Source organism: Hermetia illucens, chromosome 6 (genome assembly GCF_905115235.1).
Source record: "Hermetia illucens chromosome 6, iHerIll2.2.curated.20191125, whole genome shotgun sequence".
Classification (NCBI taxonomy): domain Eukaryota; kingdom Metazoa; phylum Arthropoda; class Insecta; order Diptera; family Stratiomyidae; genus Hermetia; species Hermetia illucens.
The window spans coordinates 96,987,741-97,010,406 of NC_051854.1; the positions used below are offsets into that span (position 1 = coordinate 96,987,741).

At 45.8% G+C, this 22,666-nt stretch overlaps 1 protein-coding gene across 1 annotated transcript in view; it reads left to right on the forward strand.

Moving 5' to 3' along the window:
* The first annotated feature begins 265 nt into the window (after nucleotides 1-265).
* The window catches only part of LOC119660578, a 41,456-nt gene continuing 19,055 nt past the window's right edge, over nucleotides 266-22,666 (forward strand). The window contains exon 1 of the mRNA XM_038069231.1: nucleotides 266-390. Within this exon, the coding sequence (XP_037925159.1) occupies nucleotides 367-390 (24 nt within the window). The 5' untranslated portion in view covers nucleotides 266-366. The remainder of the gene's footprint in view (nucleotides 391-22,666) is intronic.

Consider the following 22,666-nt stretch of genomic DNA (forward strand, 5'->3'; position numbering starts at 1 on the left):
TGTTCAGCTATAACCGGGTTCGTTCAGAACAATAGATCAAAGAGGGATAAAATGGTTATTTTCAGGAAGCAGAACTAAAATCATATTTTAACGAAGGGGCGAGGAAATAAAAGGATCTGAGTACCCCGGACGATGGCCTATGTGACAAGTGAAAAGCGATAACAAGACGCGGAATTCAACTTGAATGCTTTGATGGTCCTTGAAGTGCCTAAACAAATAGACGTGCACCGTACCCCAATTAAATTTTGTTTGTGCAAGTTGTACGCCGAGAGGTTCAGTGGCTTATATTTCGTTAGAGACATTTTAAGTCTTCGGGGTGGTCCTGAAGATTAGATTTGTACGTTATCGGAAACGTGTTGTGTATCTATGCTAGTGCTGAGTTTGTATAGGGTATTTGATTATACTTATTGTCAGACACCATGCAGAGTTGAAGCGCGTAATTTCAAGATTTGATGAAGAACTTTCGAATGATTCCGCTCATAATAGATTGCAGGAAATGAAAACTAAAAAGAATAATAGACGATACAGTACTTCAGCTATGTACAAAGACAGCACGGCAAATCCGTTTGTGACAGATAATTCAACTTAAATAGCAGTGACCACAAATGGAGCGAGTGGACTTCTTTGTATCTCAGTGAATTTTCACTCGAGATACAAGCACAAGTGTGGGCAAGGTGCAAGGGATTCAAACCGACCCCCGATTGTTGTTTTAATTTTTGTTGTGATACACATTACAACAAGAATTTGTATTTCAATTCAGACCGTCCCTTACAAATTGTTTTCTCATAATTTTCAAGGAAGATATAAATATCTTCGCAATGATAAGAATTCCTGCCTGTACTAAACATGCCTTTAAATTGCCAGTACTTCCAAACAGAGAGGTAGAAAAGACTAACCAGAAGCAGGCCGTTGAGATCCAATGATTGTTTATTGATTCGATATCTGGTTGCGATAGACAGATTTTAGATTTAGCGATATGAAACAAAGTTTTATTAAAACCCGTTCATTGTTTGTTTCTCTTTTGTAGAGGTGGAAAGCATTGAAGGTCGTACTTCGAAACTTTCACCCGTTAAACCCATCCTTGATTAGTTCGGCCTGTCTGCCGGTACTTGGATGGTGTTTTCAGACCAACAGGCGGCCGGGTGGACTGGAGTCTGTTCATATACGGTTACCAATCACCCCTTGGTGGAGTATAGCGCATATACAACACCTATGCGACATCGTTCGTGGTTACTTGAAAAGCTATTCTTGAGGTCCCTGCATTCTTTCATTCTGCATTCTTTCTTTCTGCGCCAAGAGCGCCGACCAAGTTCTTCGTTTGAGATAGTATCAGACCTGCGTACTCCAAAGATAAGACGCAAACAGATGTTCACGAAGTCCTGGAGGTTTCAAGTAGCAGTGGATTTAATTTTTCATGTGTTACTCCCATATAGCAGCATAGAAACAAGTCGGGAAACCGGAAGCTGGACGCTTCAGGTACGAAAGGTTTTGTGTATTTCTTAGTACGTAGCAGGTAATATATGCATATATTACGTGAGAATATCCACTTTCGGATGATATTGACAGTCTTGAATTTGCAAAGAAGCGACAACTTTGACGTATTATAACTTTGTTAGTAATAGTGCGATTTCCACCAAACTTGGTAGGATGATGCTCTATGTTATACTCTATATTGCCGCGAGATTTTGTGGTCCTAGCGTGAACTTAAGGGGGGTTTTGAAACGAATTACTAAAAATTAAAGTAATATACTATTATTAACTTTATTTGTGAAGATATCAGTGTGGAAGGTATTTCGGAGCCCAGGCACCATATAGTGGCAGCCTCTTGATTTTTTTCAGATTTTTCGGTTGGGTAGCTTCTGAGAATGGCCCCCGTAAAGGAATGGTCACTTTCAACCCCCCGCACTCCCCACCTTTCCAAGAAATGTTAAAACTAAGACCAGCTTCGAAAAGTACTGACCGAGACCTTTAATTTGATCCCCCACATGACTATATTTGATGAAAAAAAAATGTACACCCCCCTTTTGCATGTATGGGGACCCCCCCTTAAATTCGTCGTAAAAGGATGTAATTTACTGTATGCGTGAGCGTTCATAGTTTCCAGCTTTCCACCAAATTTGGTGTCAATCGCTGCAACCGTCTCCGAGAAAAATGCGTGTGACGGACAGACAGACAGACAGACCAAGGAGGATATCCGTGACGCCCTAGAAAAGCAGTTTGGACCACTTGGCTTGCAAGATTCCGCAATCAGGGGACTGAGGAAGGTATACGGAGGCGCGCAAACGGCAACTATAAGCTTACCAACTGAAGCAGCGTTCAAACTGCTGGCGGCTGGGAAAGTAAAAATAGGTTGGGTCGTTTGCCGACTCAGGGAGCAGGTATCCCTTAAGCGCTGCTTTAGATGCCTGGAATTCGGCCACATAGCGGCGAAATGCACCGGTGACTGTGACAGGTCAAAATGTTGCCGAAAATGTGGGGGAGAAGGCCATATGTTCAGGGAATGCAAGGCTGAGCCTGAATGGATGCTCTGCAAGGAAAACAAGTCGAGAAACCGGAAGCTGGGCGCTTCAGGTACGAAGGGTTTTGTGTATTTCTTAGTATGTAGCACGTAATAAATGCATATACATGTATACATGTATTATGTGAGAATATTCACTTTCGGATGATATTGACATTCATAGTCTTGAATTTGCAAGGAAGCGACAACTTTGACGTATTATAACTTTGTTAGTAATAGTGCAATTTCGACCAAACTTGGTGAGATCATGCTCTATGTTATACTCTATATTACTGCGAAATTTCATGGTGCCTACATGAACTTAAGGGGAGTTTTGCAGCCAATTACTAAAAATTATGGTAATATACTATTATTAACTTTATTTGTACAGATATCAGTATGGAAGGTATTTCGGAGCCCAGGCACCATATAGTGGCAGCTGTCTGATTTTTTTCAGATTTTTCGGTTTGGTAGTTTCGGAGAATGGCCCCCTTAAAGGAATGGTCATTTTCAACCCCCTGCACTCCCCACCTTTCCAACAAATGTCAAAACTAAGACCGGCTTCGAAAAGTACTAACCGAGACCTTTAATTTGATACCCCACATGAGTATATTTGATGCAAAAAAAATGTACACCCCCCTTTTGCATGTATGGGGACCCCCCCTTAAATTCGACGTAAAAGGATGTAACTCACTGTATGCGTGAGCGTTCACAGTTCCCATCTTTCTACCAAATTTGGTGTCAATCGCTATAACCGTTTCCGAGAAAAATGCGTGTGACGGACGGACAGACAGACAGACAGACAGACAGACAGACGGACAGACAGACAGACAGACAGACAGACGGTACACCGATTTTAATAAGGTTTTGTGTTTGTGTCTGGGCAAAAATAGCTGGTATCTATATATATAGTTGCTATGCTCCACCAAGCCCGACGATAACAGAATTCGAAGGAATGCTAGGTATGCTAGTCTCGGATGCAAGAAGTCGAAACCCCAAGATCATAGCTGGTGATTTTAACGCGTGGGCCGTGGATTGGGGCAGTCGCACTACGAACACCAGGGGCCGTATCCTGCTCGAGGCTTTCGCGGAGCTAGATTTGGTGCTTGCCAACACGGGAAACGTTTCCACTTTTCGTGGGACAGGGTCGGGCTCAATAGTCGATCTGACATATGTGAGTACCATATTGGCGAGGAGAATGACATGGTTTGTCGGTAAGCATTATACTCACAGCGACCACCAGGCGATTTTCCTCCAGATCGAGTATGGGCCATGCGTGGATGCGTGTTCCCGTGAGGTTGGAAACCGGGGCTGGTCCGTGAAACGGCTTGAGGAGGATGCATTCATAGAGATGCTATTGGGAGGCCAATGTCCCGGTGGTGCGGCTACGGAAAAGGTAGAGCAAATGATGGGACGCATAACAAGAGCATGCGACGCTGCTATACCGAGGCGACAAGTTCTTGCAAAAAGGCGCTCAAACTATTGATGGAATGAAGAGATCGCGGTGCTACGGAATGCATGTTTTCGTGCTAGAAGGATCTGCCAACGATCTAGAGCAAGACCAGACTTCGACGAGAAACGGCTAGCATATGTGAACCTTCGAGGTAGGCTTAAGCAGGCTATACGGACCAGCAAGCGAGAATGCTTCAAGGAGCTTTGCACAGAGGCAGACCAAAGCCCCTGGGGAACAGCGTACAGGATAGTTATGAAGAAGATGAGAGGGCGAACACCACAATTGACCTGCCCGCATCTTCTGCTCGATATCGTGATGGCGCTCTTCCCCCCGGATAAAGGGGAGCGCAAACAACACAAGCGAGCACTGGACGTCTACACCATACCTGCGGTAACTGAGGAGGAACTTATGCAAATTTGCCGGAGAATTGGTGATAACAAAGCACCCGGTCTGGATGCTGTTCCCAATAGAGCCCTTAAACTCGCTGTTAAGACCAGACCCGACTGGTTTATCAGCGTGTTTGAGACATGCATGATAGAAGGAATTTTCCCCGATCGGTGGAAGAGGCAAAAACTAGTTTTGCTCCCGAAGCCGAATAAACACCCAGGACACCCATCATCATACCGACCGATTTGCCTTATCGACACGGCAGGAAAGATGCTCGAAAGGGTCATCTACAACAGACTGTTCCCTATCATCGAACACAAGGATGGACTATCGGAGCGACAATTTGGATTTCGTCAAGCGCACTCAACGATCGACGCCGTAAAAGTTGTTTTGAAGCTGGCTCGAGACGCGATGTCATCTAAAAAATGCTGTGCCGTAGTGACATTGGACATCAAAAATGCGTTCAATTCCGCAAGCTGGGAGTGGATAAAAAATTCACTGGCTAACACGGGTGTCCCTAGTTACTTGACTAAGCTCCTCAACAGTTACCTTTCGGAGAGGACACTGTGGTACGACACGGATGAGGGATCCAAGCAGTACACCGTCACCGCAGGAGTACCACAGGGCTCAGTGTTGGGTCCTCTCCTGTGGAACGTCATGTACAATGGGGTCCTTGTCCTTCCCGTGCTAAAGGAGGCCATGATGATCGGTTTCGCAGATGATCTAGCTGTGGTTGTCGTCGCGAAAGAACCTAAAGACGTTGAAATGTACGCTAACGAAACCATTAGCGCCATAAAAGCGTGGCTGGAGATGGTTCAGCTTGACCTTGCGGAACAAAAGACGGAGGCGGTCTTGATTACCAATCGTAGGAAGAGGAATACGATTAATATTCGCGTTGGTGGTCACGTTATCACTTCGAAGCCGGTTATCAAATACCTAGGGGTGATGATTGACGCTAAAATTAATTTCAAGGGACATCTGGACTATGCCTGTGAGAAAGCGGCAAATACCAGCGTATCATTAGCGCGGATGATGCCTAACATTGGAGGTCCAAGGTACAGTCGCAGATTACTTGTGGCCGGAGTGGTTCGTTCCACACTATTATACGCAGCACCAGTCTAGGAGGAAGCATTAGCGTGTGAGAGTAATCGTAGGAGAGTGAACATGAATTACCGCTTAGTGGCGCTAAGGGTGTGCAGCGCCTTCAGAACAATATCAGGCGAGGCAGCGTGTGTTATTGCGGGAATGATCCCGATAGACATTCTGACAAGTGAGACACGCTGCCTATAGGAGACAAGGAAAATGAATCCTTTTGAAAAGGATGCAGAATGCCGAAAGGCGGCAAGGCGAGAGTCGCTGGAGAAGTGGCAGAAACGGTGGGATGACTCGCAGAGGGGTCGCTGGACCCACACTTTGATTCCCCGTATTGAAGAATGGATCCAGCGACGACACGGTGAGATTAACTACCATCTGACGCAATTCCTGTCAGGACATGGCGGTTACAGGAAGTCCCTGCACCAATTCAAGCTGGATGATTCTCCCTTGTGTCCTGAATGTGGTTGCACACCTGAGGACCCGGAGCATGTTATGTTCCACTGTCCACGATTTCTCTCAGAAAGGAGGATTCTGGAAGACTCCCTGAAAACCACTCTAAGCCCGCAGAACATCGTCGGGGAAATGTTGAAATCGGAGGGAAACTGGTGTGCGGTGAACACCGCCATCAAACGAATACAAGAGGAAATGGCAAGAGCGGAATGCGCAAGGAGGACGCGAAGAACGGAAGGCGTGGTCGCGTAAAGCGCAGTCCACCCCGCGAAGTAATGCTTTGCGGCGGTCCCGCGGAGAAGGAAAAAGAAGAAAGTGGGGGTGGTTTTAGTGGGTGAGAATCCCACACGCTGCTGCAACCTGGCGCGGCAGTGTCTTTCTAAGATTTCCACCTCCATCCATAAAAAAAAAAAAAGACAGACAGACAGACGGACAGACAGACAGACAGTAAACCGATTTTAATAAGGTTTTATGTTTACACAAAACCTCAAAAACACTAGCACAGAACAGTTTCTACTTAATCTTGATGCTGAGATAACTGCATCTCTAGATTTTAGACAGGATATAAATGAATCCAGTTCGGTGCCATCATCCGCAGAAACCAGGCATCCTAAATACACAAATTGATCAACGACTTACATGCTTTGTCTATTGGTGCAGTTAGGGAGGGGGCGATGACCCGTCAGACTGAGAACCTTGATCTTGTTGGGGTTTTTCTTCAGTCTAAATCTATTTGCCTCTATTTCCAATACAGATCTATTTACAAAGGTCCATGATCCGGTGAGAGAGCAAACAGATATCATGAGCCTAGTCAAGGTGTTTAAGGAAAGATGTCATAGCCAATGAATTTATGTACGTCCTCCGAATAAGACAGCGTCAAAAACGTTGACCTCAAAATCTTCCGAGATTTTATCTTGGTTCAGTGTGTGACATTTAGCGCTATTATATGCCGCTCTATTAGTGACTATTAATTTCTCTGAAAAGCCCCTCCTGCGTAGAGCACTCCAGATACACATCCTATTTACGTTTTAGAAAGCTCCTTCAAAATCGATGAAGACCAGGTGCAGCGAAGATCTTAATTCCGCACCCTGCTCCAAAATGATTAGTAGAGTGTTGATTTGGTCAATGCAGGACGATCCGGAGCGGAAACCTGCTCTCCATTGATCAAGCTTTCAAGGTGTCCTATGATGCGTTCCAGGATTATTTTAGCTATTATCTTTGCGACGGGATGGATCACGCAGATACCCCCCAACTTTCACACTTACAACGGGTCCCCTTCTTTGGAATCTTAACAATCATCCAGTTCTTCCAATCTCTGGGAAAGGTCTTGAATTCCCAAGATTTCCATACGAATGGAAGTAGCAGATCTACAGTAACTGCAGGTGCAGCCATTAATAATTCTGCTGGGAGACCGTTGAATCTAGCAGCTTCACTCCGTTTGAATGCATTGATGGTCGAAATGATTTCTCTTCTGCTTAGAAGAAGAGCCCGTATTCGCATGGTCATCTACAAGAGGAGAAATTTCCGGGTGTGATACGATTAGACCCATGGTGAAATTTTCTTTCTACCTCTTCAATTGCTCGTTATCGAGGATGAGAAGTTGACCTTTGATGTCTTTTACAGGAACATTGAAAGATTTAAAACTACATGCATGATCTTTCGTGATGCGGCATACACTTCTGAAAACACTGCATTCTGCCGAATTTTCCGATTCCCTAACCAGCACAATAGCAAATTCTCTCTTGTCACGGTGCACACTACGCTCGGATTCCTCGCTGGTAGCGGTCAGATTTCAACCCCTTCCCTTCATCGATCCGCTTCCACGATTCCGCAGTCCACCAGATCTTATGACGCCCCTTCGTAACGTGGCGGACAACCTGTGCAGTGATCGAGAAAAGAGCATTTTATATGGCAGCCCCATGTTCGTATTTATATATTTTCAGATGGGTTACTCAGTATATCTGCTGTTTCATCAACAAGATAGTTCTCCTACTGTCGAGCGACAGCTGGATCATACAAATGATCAATGTTGAACTTAGGGGGTACCCAACCTCTGCGAGAACTGGCGGATGCAACACTAAAGCGAACATACGTCAGCACCTCTCTTCTTACGCACATCCAGGAGACAACTTCTAAATCTCCTAATCATCATCGCGAAATGGTTGATTTAATTCCTCACACCGTATCGGCCAGTTGAAACCTAACTCACTTTTTGGTAGGCTCTGGGTCCCAACGTCACCAATGATGAGGCGGTGAAGTTGTAGAAATTGACAAACCTCCTACCATTGTTGTTACGATCATCAAGACTCTCTCTTTCCCAGAAACCAATCATAGTCCGCTTTCGATAGCCAACTCACGACTACGACGTGAGTTTAGTTCCTATCTGAGGCGTTGTTGATGTTTCGGTAGCAATATAGTTGCAGGTTGCTATTCCATAAATTTCTATCCCTTTTAGTCACCTATTATGATAAGCAGGGAATACTTTGAGCGTATTTCTAAGCCCCAACTGACAGGGCGCAATGTATAGTAACGTAAAATTAAAATCCCGATTCGGACGATAGAGGTAAACATACAGAGTAAGGAAACGTTCGATTTTTTATGTCAGATTAGTACAATGCTTCCCCCCAGTCAACTTACCCGAGTTCCCGGAACCTGCAGCCTTAAAAACTCGACAAAAAGGACAATGAACAGCAGTAGCGGTGCTCTGCAGCAGCAGGCTAGTTCCTTTCACTAGCATCACTGTATCACAACTCGACTGAACTCGACTATACTAATTGTAGTTAAACACATTAAGTAATTTTAAACATTTATTAATTCAAAAATATAATTAGAAAGTGGAATCAGCCAAGCTGAATCACTTGCTGATGGAGCTCACTTTAGGCAATCGCTCCCCGAGCCAATTGCTGCGTGAGATAAAGTAGTTGGGCGGGGGTAAGGTCGAGGTAGAACTTCTGAAGTCGGTGCGGTTGCAGTGATTACGGAAAACACCCAAGCCATCTTGCATCTTGGTATAGGTCTCTTACAGATCCCGAAACTTCGTTCAGGTCTTCTGTTTCTTTCAATCATTTTGGTCTTCCCATTCGCATGCTTATTTTTAAAGCCACATAACTACTGAAAGTAGTCTCTCGAAGCCAGCATGATGTACAGCACCAATTCCGCGTAACTTGATCCCATATCTTCTCGAAGGCGCGTCCATTACCACCCCAAAAGCTCGCCATTGCTAATTCAACACACTTTTAAAGCAGTTTATTTGTAGACCATCAAATAGCTGCTGGTCTTCTTGGTCCCAAAGTCCAGCGGCGAATGGAGACCATATGGTGATTACAGACGTCTGAATGCTCACACCATTCCAGACCGCTATCCCATATCACTCAACCAAGACTTTGCGCACAACCTCGCTAACTACTTGTTTCCACGACCTTGAACTTAGCCAAGACGTTTCATCAAATCCCTGTTGCTCCAGAAGATATTCCGAAAACGGCAATATGCCCAGCCTTCGAATCGAATCGGTTCCTACTAGATACTCCAGTAGTCTCGATCCTCTTGCATTGATGTTCGAACTTCCCCAGCATATGTGGTGAACGTTGACATCACATCCTGCTATTACCCCCATGCCTCTACTTTTGGCATATTGGATAGCTCTGATGAATGTTCCACTGGGAACGTCTTCTGCGTCGTAGGGCAAATATGCAGAGCACCATAGTATCTCTTTATCTCCCTGTTGACTTTTTATGGTTAGCTTACCCGATGTGGTGTCGCCATCACATAGGTCGTTAACCAAATTAGCCTGGAAGTCTTTGGAGACTACCATGCAGGTGCGGGGTCGATCGCTTCCATTGGCATACAATAGGTCAGCATGTTGGAAGTTTAGGCCCCTGACTGCCCCACCAACAACCCACGGTTCTTGTATGAGGTATATAAATGTCTTGCAGCTATTGATCCGACGACTGATAAGTGCAGTCGCCGCTTTACAATGCTGCAAATTTACTTGGGAAATGTGGCACCCCATTTACGTTTCAGATGTAGATGCCGGGGGCTGCATGTCCCCTTCAATGGTTTTAGGAGTCGACACTTGTAACGTGACGGTCCCCAACCCATAGTAGAGCCGGCAACCCGATTTTTCCCGAACTTTCTTAACATCAGGTTCGAGAACGCCGATAGTGAGAAAAGTTCCCGGCCTATCGGTTCTCTCTCCAGTTTTGCTGCCTAGCAGCAACCAGGTGGAAGTGTTAAGGTTGTTCTGTACACCAAATTGTTCCAGAACCCCGACACCATTTCGCTCTTCTTCTGGAAGCCAGAGAAAGCACTTTTTGATCGATGGAAGCCTAGAGACCCTTTTTAAGGTTAGTCGCGCACCCTCCCACACATCGTTAAGGGAGGAGCAGTACTGCCTGAGCCACTCGTTCGTGTCTTACTTTATTACTATGTACGCGGCTAATAGCTCACGATCATAGGTGCTGTAGTTCTGTTGAGCTGTATTCAAGTTCTTGGAAAAGAAGCTCAACGACTGCCAGATTTGGTTCACTTTTTGGTGAAGGACAGCACCTAATGCGTTTTCTGAGGCATCGAGGAATACGGTTAGGGATTCATCTGTTTGAGAAATAACAGGAGTGTAACGTCAGCCAGCTATCATTTGGCTAGCTCAAAAGCCTTGACAGGCTCCGTAGACCACGCAATCCCGTGAGTCCTTAGTTTCGGGTCCAGACAAGTAAGCCTTCAGGGTCGCTTGATGTTGTGCGACTTTGGGCATGAATCGATGATAGAAGTTTAACATGCCTAAAAACCTTCGCAGATCCTTGACAGTTTTAGGTTGTGAGAAGTCTATGATGGCCTGAACCTTGTCTGGATCCGATTGAATTCCCTCAAAGGAAATCATGTGGAATTTGCATTTTTCAACGTTAAACGCAAGAACGGCCTCAGGGGGACGCTGAAAAATCAATTCAAGATGTTCCAAATGCGCAGACTCTGATGGAAAACATCATCCAAGCACACAAAACAAAAATTTAAGGGTCCGCAGGACAGAGTGGATGAACCTCTGAAAAGTTTGCACTGCATTGCACAGACCAAAAGGCATCCGTGTAAACTCCAAGAGCAAATCGATTTGCAGATCCTAAATGGGGGTAATGAACCCACTTTCTTCAACGTGGTCAGGCGAGAGGTCATCGACATCACGGTGGCATCTCCTGACATCGCGGCTCTGATCGGAGAGTGGAGAGTATCAAACGATATCACACTCTCGGATCACAGACGCATTGATTTCGTTATGGGGTTACTTACGTTTACAGAATGGGAAGTACACAGAAAGCGATGAAGAAACGGCAAATCATTTGCTTGAAGTACACTTCCCAGGCAGCATCCAAAATCTAATCTCGGGGCCAACAGGTGTATACAGCCCTCAACCGAGAGATTGGAATCTGGCATGCAAAGTAGTATCACTGGAGCGAGTGAAATGGGCATTTAACTCGTTCCATAGATATAAGTCTGCAGGTCCGGATGGCATCATCCCTGCGCTAGTAATAGAAGGAATGGATTCCCTGGGTCTACACATTCGGAATATATATCGTGCATGCCTAGCACATGCTTATATTCCAATTAAATGGCGGGATGTGAAGGTGTTGTTCATTCCCAAACCAGGAAAACCCACCTACACAGACGCAAAAAGCTTTCGACCGATCAGCCTAACGTCCTTTGTGCTAAAAGGACTAGAAAGATTAGTAGATCGGTTCATAAGGGATACACACATTCCTAAATGGCCACTTCACCATAGGCAACACGCCTACCAGAAAGGCAAATCCACGGAGACAGCACCCCATGAACTTACCGCAAAAATTGAAAAGGCGATGTCCGATAAAGAATACGCTTTAGGCGCATTCATGGATATCGAAGGTGCCTTCAATTATGCCTCATTTGTGGCAATTTGTGATGCGGCAAGACAGCATATAATCGAACTGCTGCTAATCAGTTGGATCCTTCATATGCTAGATTGGAGAAAAATCCATATATCGGTCGGCCAGAAGTCTATTGAACCAGGATGTCTCAGGGGCTGCCCACAGGAAGGGGTTCTCTCTCCACTGTTATGGCTCTTGGTGATGGGTACCCTGCTGTGGCTCCTGGAGGACAAAAAAGTGTTCGCGCAAGCATTTCCGGACGACTTGCGGACACAGTATGTGACCGCTTGAATGCAACTCTGCATTTAATCCACAGCTGGTGCCTCCGCAATGGACTCACGGTGAACGCTAGGAAGACTGGACTAGTTATGTTCACTAGGAACGTCAGGTGGGGTAGCTATACGCTACCCACCTTAGCAGGGGCGGAAATCCAGCTGGCACAAACAGTCAAGTACTTAGGAGTACATTTCGACGCCAAGTTAACGTGGAAGCATCATATCCAGGAACAATATCAGAAATCCTGCAGATTGCTCTGGTGCTGTATGAATGCGATAGGTAAGACCTGGGGACTTTCACCTAAACAGATATATTGGATGTATACATCCATAATAAAACCCATTTTGATGTATGCATGCATCGTCTGGTGGCCAAGACTGAACTTTGCTAACAGCAGGAAGCTGCTAACGCAGATTCAGAGACTTGGTTGCCTAAGTATTACTGGAGCAATGAGTACTACGCCGACTGCAGCACTTGAAGCCATCCTAAATTTACCCCCCATCCACTTGGAGGTGAAACGGAAAGCAGCCAACGACGCATATAGGCTCGATACCATTGGGGCGTGGAAAGGGGCCAATCCAACGGGCATGCGTCTCTATGGAAATTCCTTGAAAAACATCCGGTAGCCCTGATGCCGCCCGATCATATGGTTTCCAGATTCGTCTTTAAAAAGACATACACTGTCGTAATCACCGAAAGAGAAGAATGGTCGACAAATGGCCATGAGTATTTTCAGATTACAGACCTAATAATCTTCACCGACGGGTCAGTCACGGAGGATGGATCGGGTGCAGGAGTGTTCTCGGAGAATCCGATTATAGAACTGTCCCGACCCCTCGGAAAAATGACGACCATATTCCAGGCGGAGATATATGCCATTTCATTGGTAGCAGAAGAATGTCTGCGACAAAAATGGAGGGGTCGCACCATTCGAATCTGTTCCGACAGTCGGGCGGCATTATCAGCACTAAATGGCAACAACATATCAAGCCAGTTGGTGTGGACTTGTCATCAGGTGCTGCTGAAACTTGGCCGACTGAACGAAACATTCCTGATGTGGGTGCCAGGGCACTCTAACATCGCCGGTAATGAGGGGGCTGATAGACTGGCTCGCCGAGGGTCTGGATCCACAATAGTGGGCCCAGAACCGGCTCTTGGAATCCGACCATCTACTGTCAAGTCTTCTCTGAAGGGTGAAATTGCAAGGATTCACGCAACTGAGTGGAGAAATTTGGACTCTTGCCGGCAAGTGAAAATGCTTGTGAAGGAACCTAGGGCCACTAGAGCGGCATTTTTGTTGTCCCTTAAGAAGTGGGACATGAAAACCCTAGTTGGGCTTTTGACGGGACACCGCCCCTTAAACTACCATATGGAAAAGATTGGGGTAGTAGTTTCGGCTGTGTGCAGCCAATGTGAGGAGGAGGAGGAGACGGCCCTGCACTTTTTATGCAGCTGCCCGGCATCCTCAGATCTCAGACGAAGACACCTTGGCAAGGTTTTCTTCAATGAAGAATCTGCACACTCTCTGCCTCTTGAGAATGTTCTCAGATTCGCTAAAGCCTGCGAACACCGTAGGCGGGAAGCCATGGAATAGGCAACTTACGGGGATAGTACAATGGGCCTAATAATGGCCTGAGTGCTCGGAGCTGCGGCTCCCCCATTTAACTCAACTAAACTAATAAAGTACTTTCGATACTCCCAAGAAGGCAGGTCGTTCACAGTGTCCACGGACCACAAGCCTCTTACCTTCGTTTTTAAGCAGCAGCCTCACAAAGCATCCCCTCACCAACTCCGGCAGCTGAGCTTTATAAGCCGGCTTACTTAGGACACCCAGGACATATCCGGCAAGAATAATGTAGTTGCAGATGCTTTGTCACGCGTTTTAGAGGTTAAAATCCTTACCACGGTTTATTTTTCGGCAATCACGGAGCCATAGAAGGATGACGCAGTGCTTCAGGGACTCAGGGACAACTCCAGATGCAAATTTCGGGATTTTCCCCTCTGAATAAGGACCTACACCAGATATTCCGGCCGCTTTTCACAAGGAAGTATTCCATGCAGTGCACGATCTTGGGCACTCAAGCCTTCGGACAACGAATCGGTTTGTCACTAACAAATATTTTTGGAGCACTTCGATGGAGCTTCAAAATTTGCGGGGGGTCCTTCGCAGTGAATTTCACCATCTTGTTAGATTTTTTGGGATAGCTCTCCGCTCCTGGGGGTCTCCGACCATTTAGTATGGTCTGTTGACAATCGGAAATCCAATTTAATCATTGCAGCTTCTCCCGACCACATGATATTGATTCAGTCGACAGGCTTGCTGCTCCGTCTACCTCCTCATCACTTCAGAGCACTGTCACGGAGGAAGTAGTCCAAGGAAAGGTTGTCAGTACGCCAATACGCCCTACTTCCAAAACATTTGAACTTCTTTTGGCTAAGTTGACAAGATGTGGAACCGAACAAATATCCATAACAAATTATCCTTCTATGTTTCGATACAACTCGAAAGTGCATTAAATATTTAAGAAAACATTTGGAGAGCTGTTTCAATAATTCTATACATAGTTTACCAGAATACCGCTTGATTTACCCTCCGAAATCCAAATTCAAAATTTTTCTTATCAACACAATCAAAAATTCATCGAGTGATACCCTCGATTATTGACTATTTGCAAGGTAAATGTCATTTACTATCTTTTATACTCTCAACCCGAAGTTTTCGAAATCCGGATATTGAAGCCTTGTACAGTAGAATCTAAATCTGGTTCATCAATACGTCCAATAACTTGGCACTTCCTATTTACCATTAAATATCTACATATATAGATATGTATTCGTGTCAATAGGAAGACTCCAGAAACGTTTCTTGCTAAGAAAGGTTGATTTTTCAAGTGAAACACCTTTTATTTGCTCACAAGGAAATCTTGTGTACTTTTCTTCGAAGTCTGCACATCGTGATATCCTTTGGAGGTATTTTCAAAATCTCATAGTTCCTACAATTCCAAAAAGAAGTCAAATAATTCAAATATCTTTGTATTTTGATTTATTTCAGTTCGCAAAGCACAGAAGACACACATAAATGTATCTATACGCACAAATACAAGAAATCTTTCTCTTGGGATGTTTTTCATTTCAGTACGGCCCAAGGAGTCATGCGGATTTTTACAACAGCACAGCCGTGTGCACTTTGAACTGTAATCCTGGACGAAGCACAAGGATTCCGTTCGAATGATTTGATCCTCCGGGAATACATGAATCGTGTTCAAGTCTAAAGTGTCTCATCGTTATTTGTCTTTTATCTGAGTAAATCATTTTCTTTACGGCTTAACTAACAAATTCGGTAAATACCATGAAAGACAGATTTTGTGTGATTGAATTTCATCCGGATCGGGATTCGGATCCGAATTTGGCCTTCTGTCTTTAATAGTTTGCACTAAAGTGCATCAATGCCGGACAGAGGTGGGACGAAGGGAGGTACCGGAGGGCTGTCAAGGTGCCTATTCATGGAACGTTGACTACCCTGCTCAGGTCATTTGACATTTCCAGTCGAGAGGTTTTGTCATGTTACTTTAGTCCGGATAAAATATTATGGTCGTTCGTTGCCGTCGCCGTCTTTCGACATGTATAGATTTCCTTCTTAGCCACATGGAACCAATAAGCCCTCACATCCTGTGCTCAATGTCGTCTGCATCGCATACAAACGGGATGGGACGTGAGCACTCCGTCTCGGCTTTTGGTTTCGTGTATGCCTGTAAAAGTAATGAAATGCTATTAAGTATTAGATTACCATTTCTGTAGTCACTAGTCCGCGTGATTTGATTCATAGCTTACGCCCCGATTGGATTTCAGATAGATGGAAAGAAGTATGACGATAACCGAGTTGACAATCGATATTCGTCAGGGGTGCGTTGGAAATTTTAATTGATGCTATGTACATAGTACAGGTCGGATACTTTTATACCCGAATTCATAAGATTTTGTACTTTTAAGCACTTCTTAAATAACTATGTTCTCCCATCAGTCCTTGAAGCGAACGCGCCGTTATTTAGGGGTGCATACGGGCTTCAGCTTGGACAGGGAGACCGCCTTTTTGTGTCCACCGATCTCAAGCTAGAAGAAATGTTCTCCCCGCTCGAAAGCGCGGTACGGGCCTTCATAAGGAGGCTGCAGCGGTTTCCGGACGGTATCCGTCCTGACCAGGACGTGCGTACACGTGTCCAGTTCCTTGGGCGCACAGACAGGTTCGGACGAGCGTTGGGTGGCAGGAGTGGCCTTGATGTGTCGGAGATTGTCTCTCAGCAGACGCACCAACCCCGACTCTGTGAGACCCGATCTCTTGTCGAAGACCGGATCACTTGGGAGTCTCGGGTTCTCCCCGTATATCAGCTCCGTGGGGCTGCGGCAAATTCCTCTGGGCGTGTTATACGTAGGCCGAGTAGGACGGGACGCAAGAATTGGGTCCAGGACCGATCGTCGCGTGCCATAATGGCGGCTTTCCGCGTCCGGTGCCAACGTTCTAGCATTCCATTGGATTGTGAGTATGCAGTAGTCCGCTGGCGTTTAAACCCCAAGAGTTTTGCTAACTCCGAGAAAAGGGTGGACTCAAATTGCATTCCCTGGTCAGTGATGACCACTGCAGGGACGCCAAAGCGAGGTATCCACTCTCAACAGAGGGCTTCGACACAACATTGCGCCGTAATGTCTTTCAGAGGTATTTCCTCAGGCCACCGCGTAAACCTGCCGATGATTGTGAGACAATATTTATGACCGTGCGAGTCTCGCAAAGGCCCTAAAATATCGAGGTGTATTGTGTGGAACCCCTTGGTAGTGGGGGGGAATGAGCCCACTTCTTTCCTTACATGCCTGGTGACTTTAGACTTTTGGCATGCGATGCACTCTCTGGCCCAGGAATTGGCATCCTTGTTCATGGAGGGCCAGAAGTATTTATCGGTGACTAACCGATTTGTTGAGCTGATGCCTGGATGCGCTAAGTCGTGGCCGGAATGTAAGGCCGAGGTCCCTTTTCCTAGTCTTCGCAGCACAGAGAGAGGTTCGAGCCGAAGATGGGCAACTCCCGAAATTTGTATTTGGGGTTGGGTTTGGGGCTCTGAAGTACTGCGTCATCCTCCTGCGCCTTGGCAATAGCTGAGAAGTCGAGTGAGGTGGGGATGTTAACCTCGGAGACACGAGTCAAAGCGCCAGCAACAATGTTATCCTTGCCGGACACGTGCTGGATGTCTGGCGTAAATTGGCTGAGAAAGCTCAGATGTTGCAGCTGACGAAGGGACGCTTTGTTGGGCTTTTGTTTCAAAGCATATGTGGGAGGCTTATGGTCTGTGAACACTGTAAATGGCCTGCCTTCATGGGAGAAACGGAAGTATTTTATGCTCAAGTACGCGGCGAGCACTTCACGATCGTAGGTACTGTAGTTTCGTTGATCGAGGTTCAACTGCCTAGAGAAGAAGCTCAACGGTTACCAGACGTGATTCACCTTTTGGTGAAGAGCGGCACCTACTGCGGTGTCAGAGGCATCAACAAAAACGGTTAGAGATGCATCTTGCAGAGGAAATGCCAAGATTGTAGCTTCAGCCGGTTGCTGTCGGGATTTATTAAACGCGCGGACAACCTCTTCAGACTACACTATCCCTCGTGTGTCCTTAGTTTTGGGGCCAGACAAGTACGGGTTCATCCGGGTGAACTCGAAGTGTCCAAAGGGTGTGCATATTGCCGTCTTTGGAATGTCTTCTGGAGCTACAGGGATTTGATGATAAGCCTTGGTTAAGTCCAAGGTCGAAAAAATGCGGCAATTCGCGAGGTGATGCGCAAAGTCGTGGATGAGTGGAATTGGATATCGGTCAGGAACAGTCTGTGCATTTAGCCTTCTGTGATCTCCACATGGGTGCATTCGCCGTTTGGCTTAGGGACCATATGCAGTGGGGAAGACCAAAAGCTGTTTGAGGGCCTGCGGATACCCTGTTGAACGAGTGGTTCAAACTCTTTCCGGCCTATAGCCACTTTCTGGGATGGTAGAGGACGCACCTTTGAGAAGATCGGGGAACCAGTAGTGTTAATGTGGTGCTGCGCATTGTGCTTCACTGGTTTGGAGAGATTACACTGGCTTGGAGAGATTTGTCGCGACGAATTAAGGTTGGTCGTGGAATCTATAAGAGACTTGTTTTGCAAGTCTACCAGCAATCCATAGTGATAGAAGAAGTCTGCGTCTAGTATGGGGAAGCTGACATCCGCCAGGATGAAACGCCACGAAAATGTCCTACGCAAGCCAAGACTTACGTCCACTTGCCTATACCCGTAGGTGTTGATACGGTAGGAATTTGCCGCTGCTAGTTTCAGGGATTGTGGAAATAGTTTATGGTGTTGGGGTACGGGAAGAACCGAAACTTCCGCACCAGTATCCACGAGGTATTTGCGCCTGCTGGGAGGGTCGTAAATTGTTAGGCGACGTGGCGTTGCGTTCTGGATGGCCGTCGCCAGGAGCCCCTGCGGACCTAGTTTTTCGCGGCAGACGTGAATTTACAAGGGATTGTATATTTAGTGGCTTTATCGCCGAATCTGCGGTGGTTCCAGCAAATTCCTCGGTCCGTGGACTGCCCTGACGACCTGCTACTTGATCGCCCTTTTCGAGTGGCAGACCGCGAGTGAGTTCGTGATCTGGCGCCCAAATGCTGAGCGTCCAGCGTCGCCCGCATCTCGGCCACACTGGCTGTTAAGGCGGCTATTTCGCGCTTTAAGTTGCCCACCTCGTCCGATGGCTATCGAACGGCCGCTATGGTCGGGCGTACGTGCACCTCGTGCACTTTGTCGGCCGCAGCTGCCAGTGCCTCCAAGGAACCTGAGACGCACGCGAGGACCGCCTGGGTGCCTTCCGGGAGCCGACGCAGCCAAAGGGACTTCATCAACTCGTCGTCGATCTTACTCCCACCCAATTGCTTCATTTCGCGCAGCAATTGGCTGGGGGTTCGATCTCCCAACGTTAGGCCTGCCAGCAAGTGATCCAGTTTTGCTGACTCACTTACTGACAGGCGCCTGATTAATTCGGTCTTGAGCAGTGAGTACGAAGCCGATTTCACTACGTCGGACACCAGCACGATGGACTCCTCGTCCAGGCCGTCCACCGCGCGATTGAAACGGGTCGCGTCCGCTGTGATCCCGGACATCTGGAAATGTGCTTCCAAATGCATGAACCACAGTTCCGGGTTTCGCCGTCAAAACGGAGGGATGCGCACGGCGAGGGCGGTCACTTGCGAGTCCGATGGACCTGCCGCGTCTTTGCCGTCAACCAACATTCCAAAAGGCTAATAACTATGTTGCGAATTTGTGGGAAGGAAACCGCGGTAATACCGGCTCCAGCCTAATCACTAAACGATACGGCAGGCCGCACCTTCAAATGACCGCACGAGCGTGGCAACTCTTTGTGGCAAACATTGGAATATATAAATCAAGACTGGAAAAAGAATTTTAAAGAGTTTCCTTTTTGGCTAAAGTGGTATCTTATTTTGCAAGTATCTTTCTTTGGGCATTAGTTTTCTCTTGTCGTTCTTTACTCAGTCTTGAAATTGGAATCATTCAAACAAGCAAGCCGAACTTTTCCCATTTTACAAACAAGTTTATGAGGTTTTCTTCAGTAATCAGGCTTTCATATTGTAGACGTAGGTTACATAGATAAACATCCTACCTAAGTGAACACGAACTGCAAATGTAAATCCCCAGCAAAGATTGCCAACTCAGAGCTAAATGAAAACAATAAGAACGTTCCGCTTTAAGTACAGAGTAATCCTCTTAAAAACATCAAACGAAAAGGTTTTTCTGATTTAAATCAAGACGAGAAATGGGAATTATTCCCTGTGGTTACGCTACAAAGCCGGTCATAAGTATGACTGCATGGACAGGATGCTAAGCAAGTGTGAATTAAAACTCCGATGAATGCAGATGAGCAGGAATTCATTTTTAAAAAAAGCATGAACAAAGATTTATCGGAATCCAATTTTCGATACTTACTCGATCTCCTCATGAGTCCCTGATATAAGTCTTCCTTAACTCGCTTCAATCCATTTCTGAACAGTATCTCGAATTGACACGGAATGGCACCAGAAATCAATACTGTGACGTCCGATTGAATTTAATTGAACCAGTTCCACCGGAGATTGATGCAGAACTCGTCTCCAGTCCGTGATTCGAGTTGGAGCGGATTATATTATCGGATAATGGAATACTTTAAATCATGGAATGATGGGCGCTGAATGCTTTATTGAATGAGTAATGAATTGGAGATTTTACCTTGATTCGCTTTTACATTTACCATGTAAATTGCAATGAACATTTAAAATTTGAAAAGAGACGCGTTAGGAAAAGTCGCATTCAAAACGGCTTTTGTGCTATTGCCTGCCCGACGTCCAATAAAACCTCCACGGATGATGAAAGAGCCCGCTCAAGTCAACAATGTTTAATTTATTGTCCAGGTTTGCCTGGCAAACTACTATATCTAAACAAATTATGAATGTGAGGTTGAAGGGAATTCAAGTGTAGATGAGCCCCAGGTAGAAACCTTCACTTCGAAGTAATTAACATGGGAGGGTGAGTCTTTCAAAATTTCAGGGTTTCAGGCTTATAATGAAGAATTTTTTTGGGCGTGAATGATAAAATTTATTTAACTAACTCTCTGACGATTGGACGACCAGAGTCTACTAAATCTATCTAGAATCTACTGTATAAGCACTCTACATAGTAGGTTTATGTCAAGCAGCAGATAAGTTAATCTAATGCTCACTCGTAATGACCACTGCACTAGCAAATGAAGGACGGTACAGAAGCAGATTTTCTCGGTCAGTAATGGCATATATATGTATGTAGTTGGTTTCGGCCAATTTTCTAGGCAAGTAGAAACAATGCCTCCTGAGTGCCTTGTTGATGCTGAACAACCGTCAAGTCAATTTATAGTTGTATAGAAAACATGGAGATGTCATTTATTTATAGATACATATACGTACGATTTCTACTTAATTTTGAAGTATGCCTTATAGAGGGTTTCAGGGGGAAAAACACTCTAGAACTTTCAGAATATCGATTTTTTTTGTTAAAAATATAGATACTTAAATATCTTAAGGGGGTCATCCCGTGTGAAGGCCGTTTTTTTTCGCTTTTTTAGAAATTTTTTGTGAAGAACTGGATGAAGATACAAATACGAATTTTTCACCATAGATTTATTAATATCTTGAGCGTGCATAGTAATTTTTCCAGCCCGATCGCATAGTTCGTTATTGAAATACAGAGCAATCTATACACCTATCTCCAAAAAAAGATGTTTTTCTACTGCCACGCTAGAGGGCGCTACGATCATCTTAAAGAAAAAAAGTAAACGCCGCAAGTCAGTTAGTTTAGTTAGATGGGGGGAGCCGCAGCTCCGAGCACTCAGGCCATTATTAGGCCCATTGTACTATCCCCGTAAGTTGCCTATTCAATGGCTTCCCGCCTACGGTGTTCGCAGGCTTTAGCGAATCTGAGAACATTCTCAAGAGGCAGAGAGTGTGCAGATTCCTTATTGAAGAAAACCTTGCCAAGGTGTCTTCGTCTGAGATCTGAGGATGCCGGGCAGCTGCATAAAAAGTGCAGGGCTGTCTCCTCCTCCTCCTCACATTGGCTGCACACAGCAGAAACCACTACCTCAATCTTTTCCTTATGGTAGTTTAAGGAGCAGTGTCCCGTCAAAAGCCCTACTAGGGTTTTCATGTCCCACTTCTCAAGGGACAACAAAAATGCCGCTCTAGTGGCCCTAGGCTCTTTCACAAGGATTTTCGCTTGCCGGCAAGAGTCCAAATTTCTCCACTCGGTTGCGTGAATCCTTGCAATTTCACCCTTCAGAGTAGACTTGACAGTAGATGGTCGGATTCCAAGAGCTGGTTCTGGCCCCACCATTGTGGATCCAGACCCTCGGTGAGCCAGTCTATCAGCCCCGGCACCCACATCAGGAATGTTTCGTTCAGTCGGCCAAGTTTCAGCAGCACCTGATGACAACTCCACACCAACTGGCTTGATATGTTGTTGCCATTTAGTGCTGATAATGCCGCCTGACTGTCGGAACAGATTCGAATGGTGCGACCCCTCCATTTTTGTCGCAGACATTCTTTTGCTGCCAATGAAATGGCATATATCTCCGCCTGAAATATGGTCGTCATTTTTCCGAGGGGTTGGGCCAGTTCTATAGTCGGATTCTCCGAGTACACCCCTGCGCCCGATCCATCCTCCATAACTGACCCGTCGGTGAAGATTGTTAGGTCTGTAATCTGAAAAGACTGATGGCCACTTGTCGACCATTCTTCTCTTTCAGTGATTACGACAGTGTGTGTCTTTTCAAAGACGAATCTGGAAACCATATGATCGGTCGGCATCAGGGCTACCGGATGTTTTTCAAGGAATTTCCAGATAGATGCATGTCCGTTTGACTGGCCGCCTTTCCACGCCCCAATAGTATCGAGCCTATATGCGTCGTTGGCTGCTTTCCGTTTCACATTCAAGTGAATGGGGGGTAAATTAGGATAGTTTCAAGTGCCGCAGTCGGCGTAGTACTCATTGCTCCAGTAATACTTAGGCAACCAAGTCTCTAAA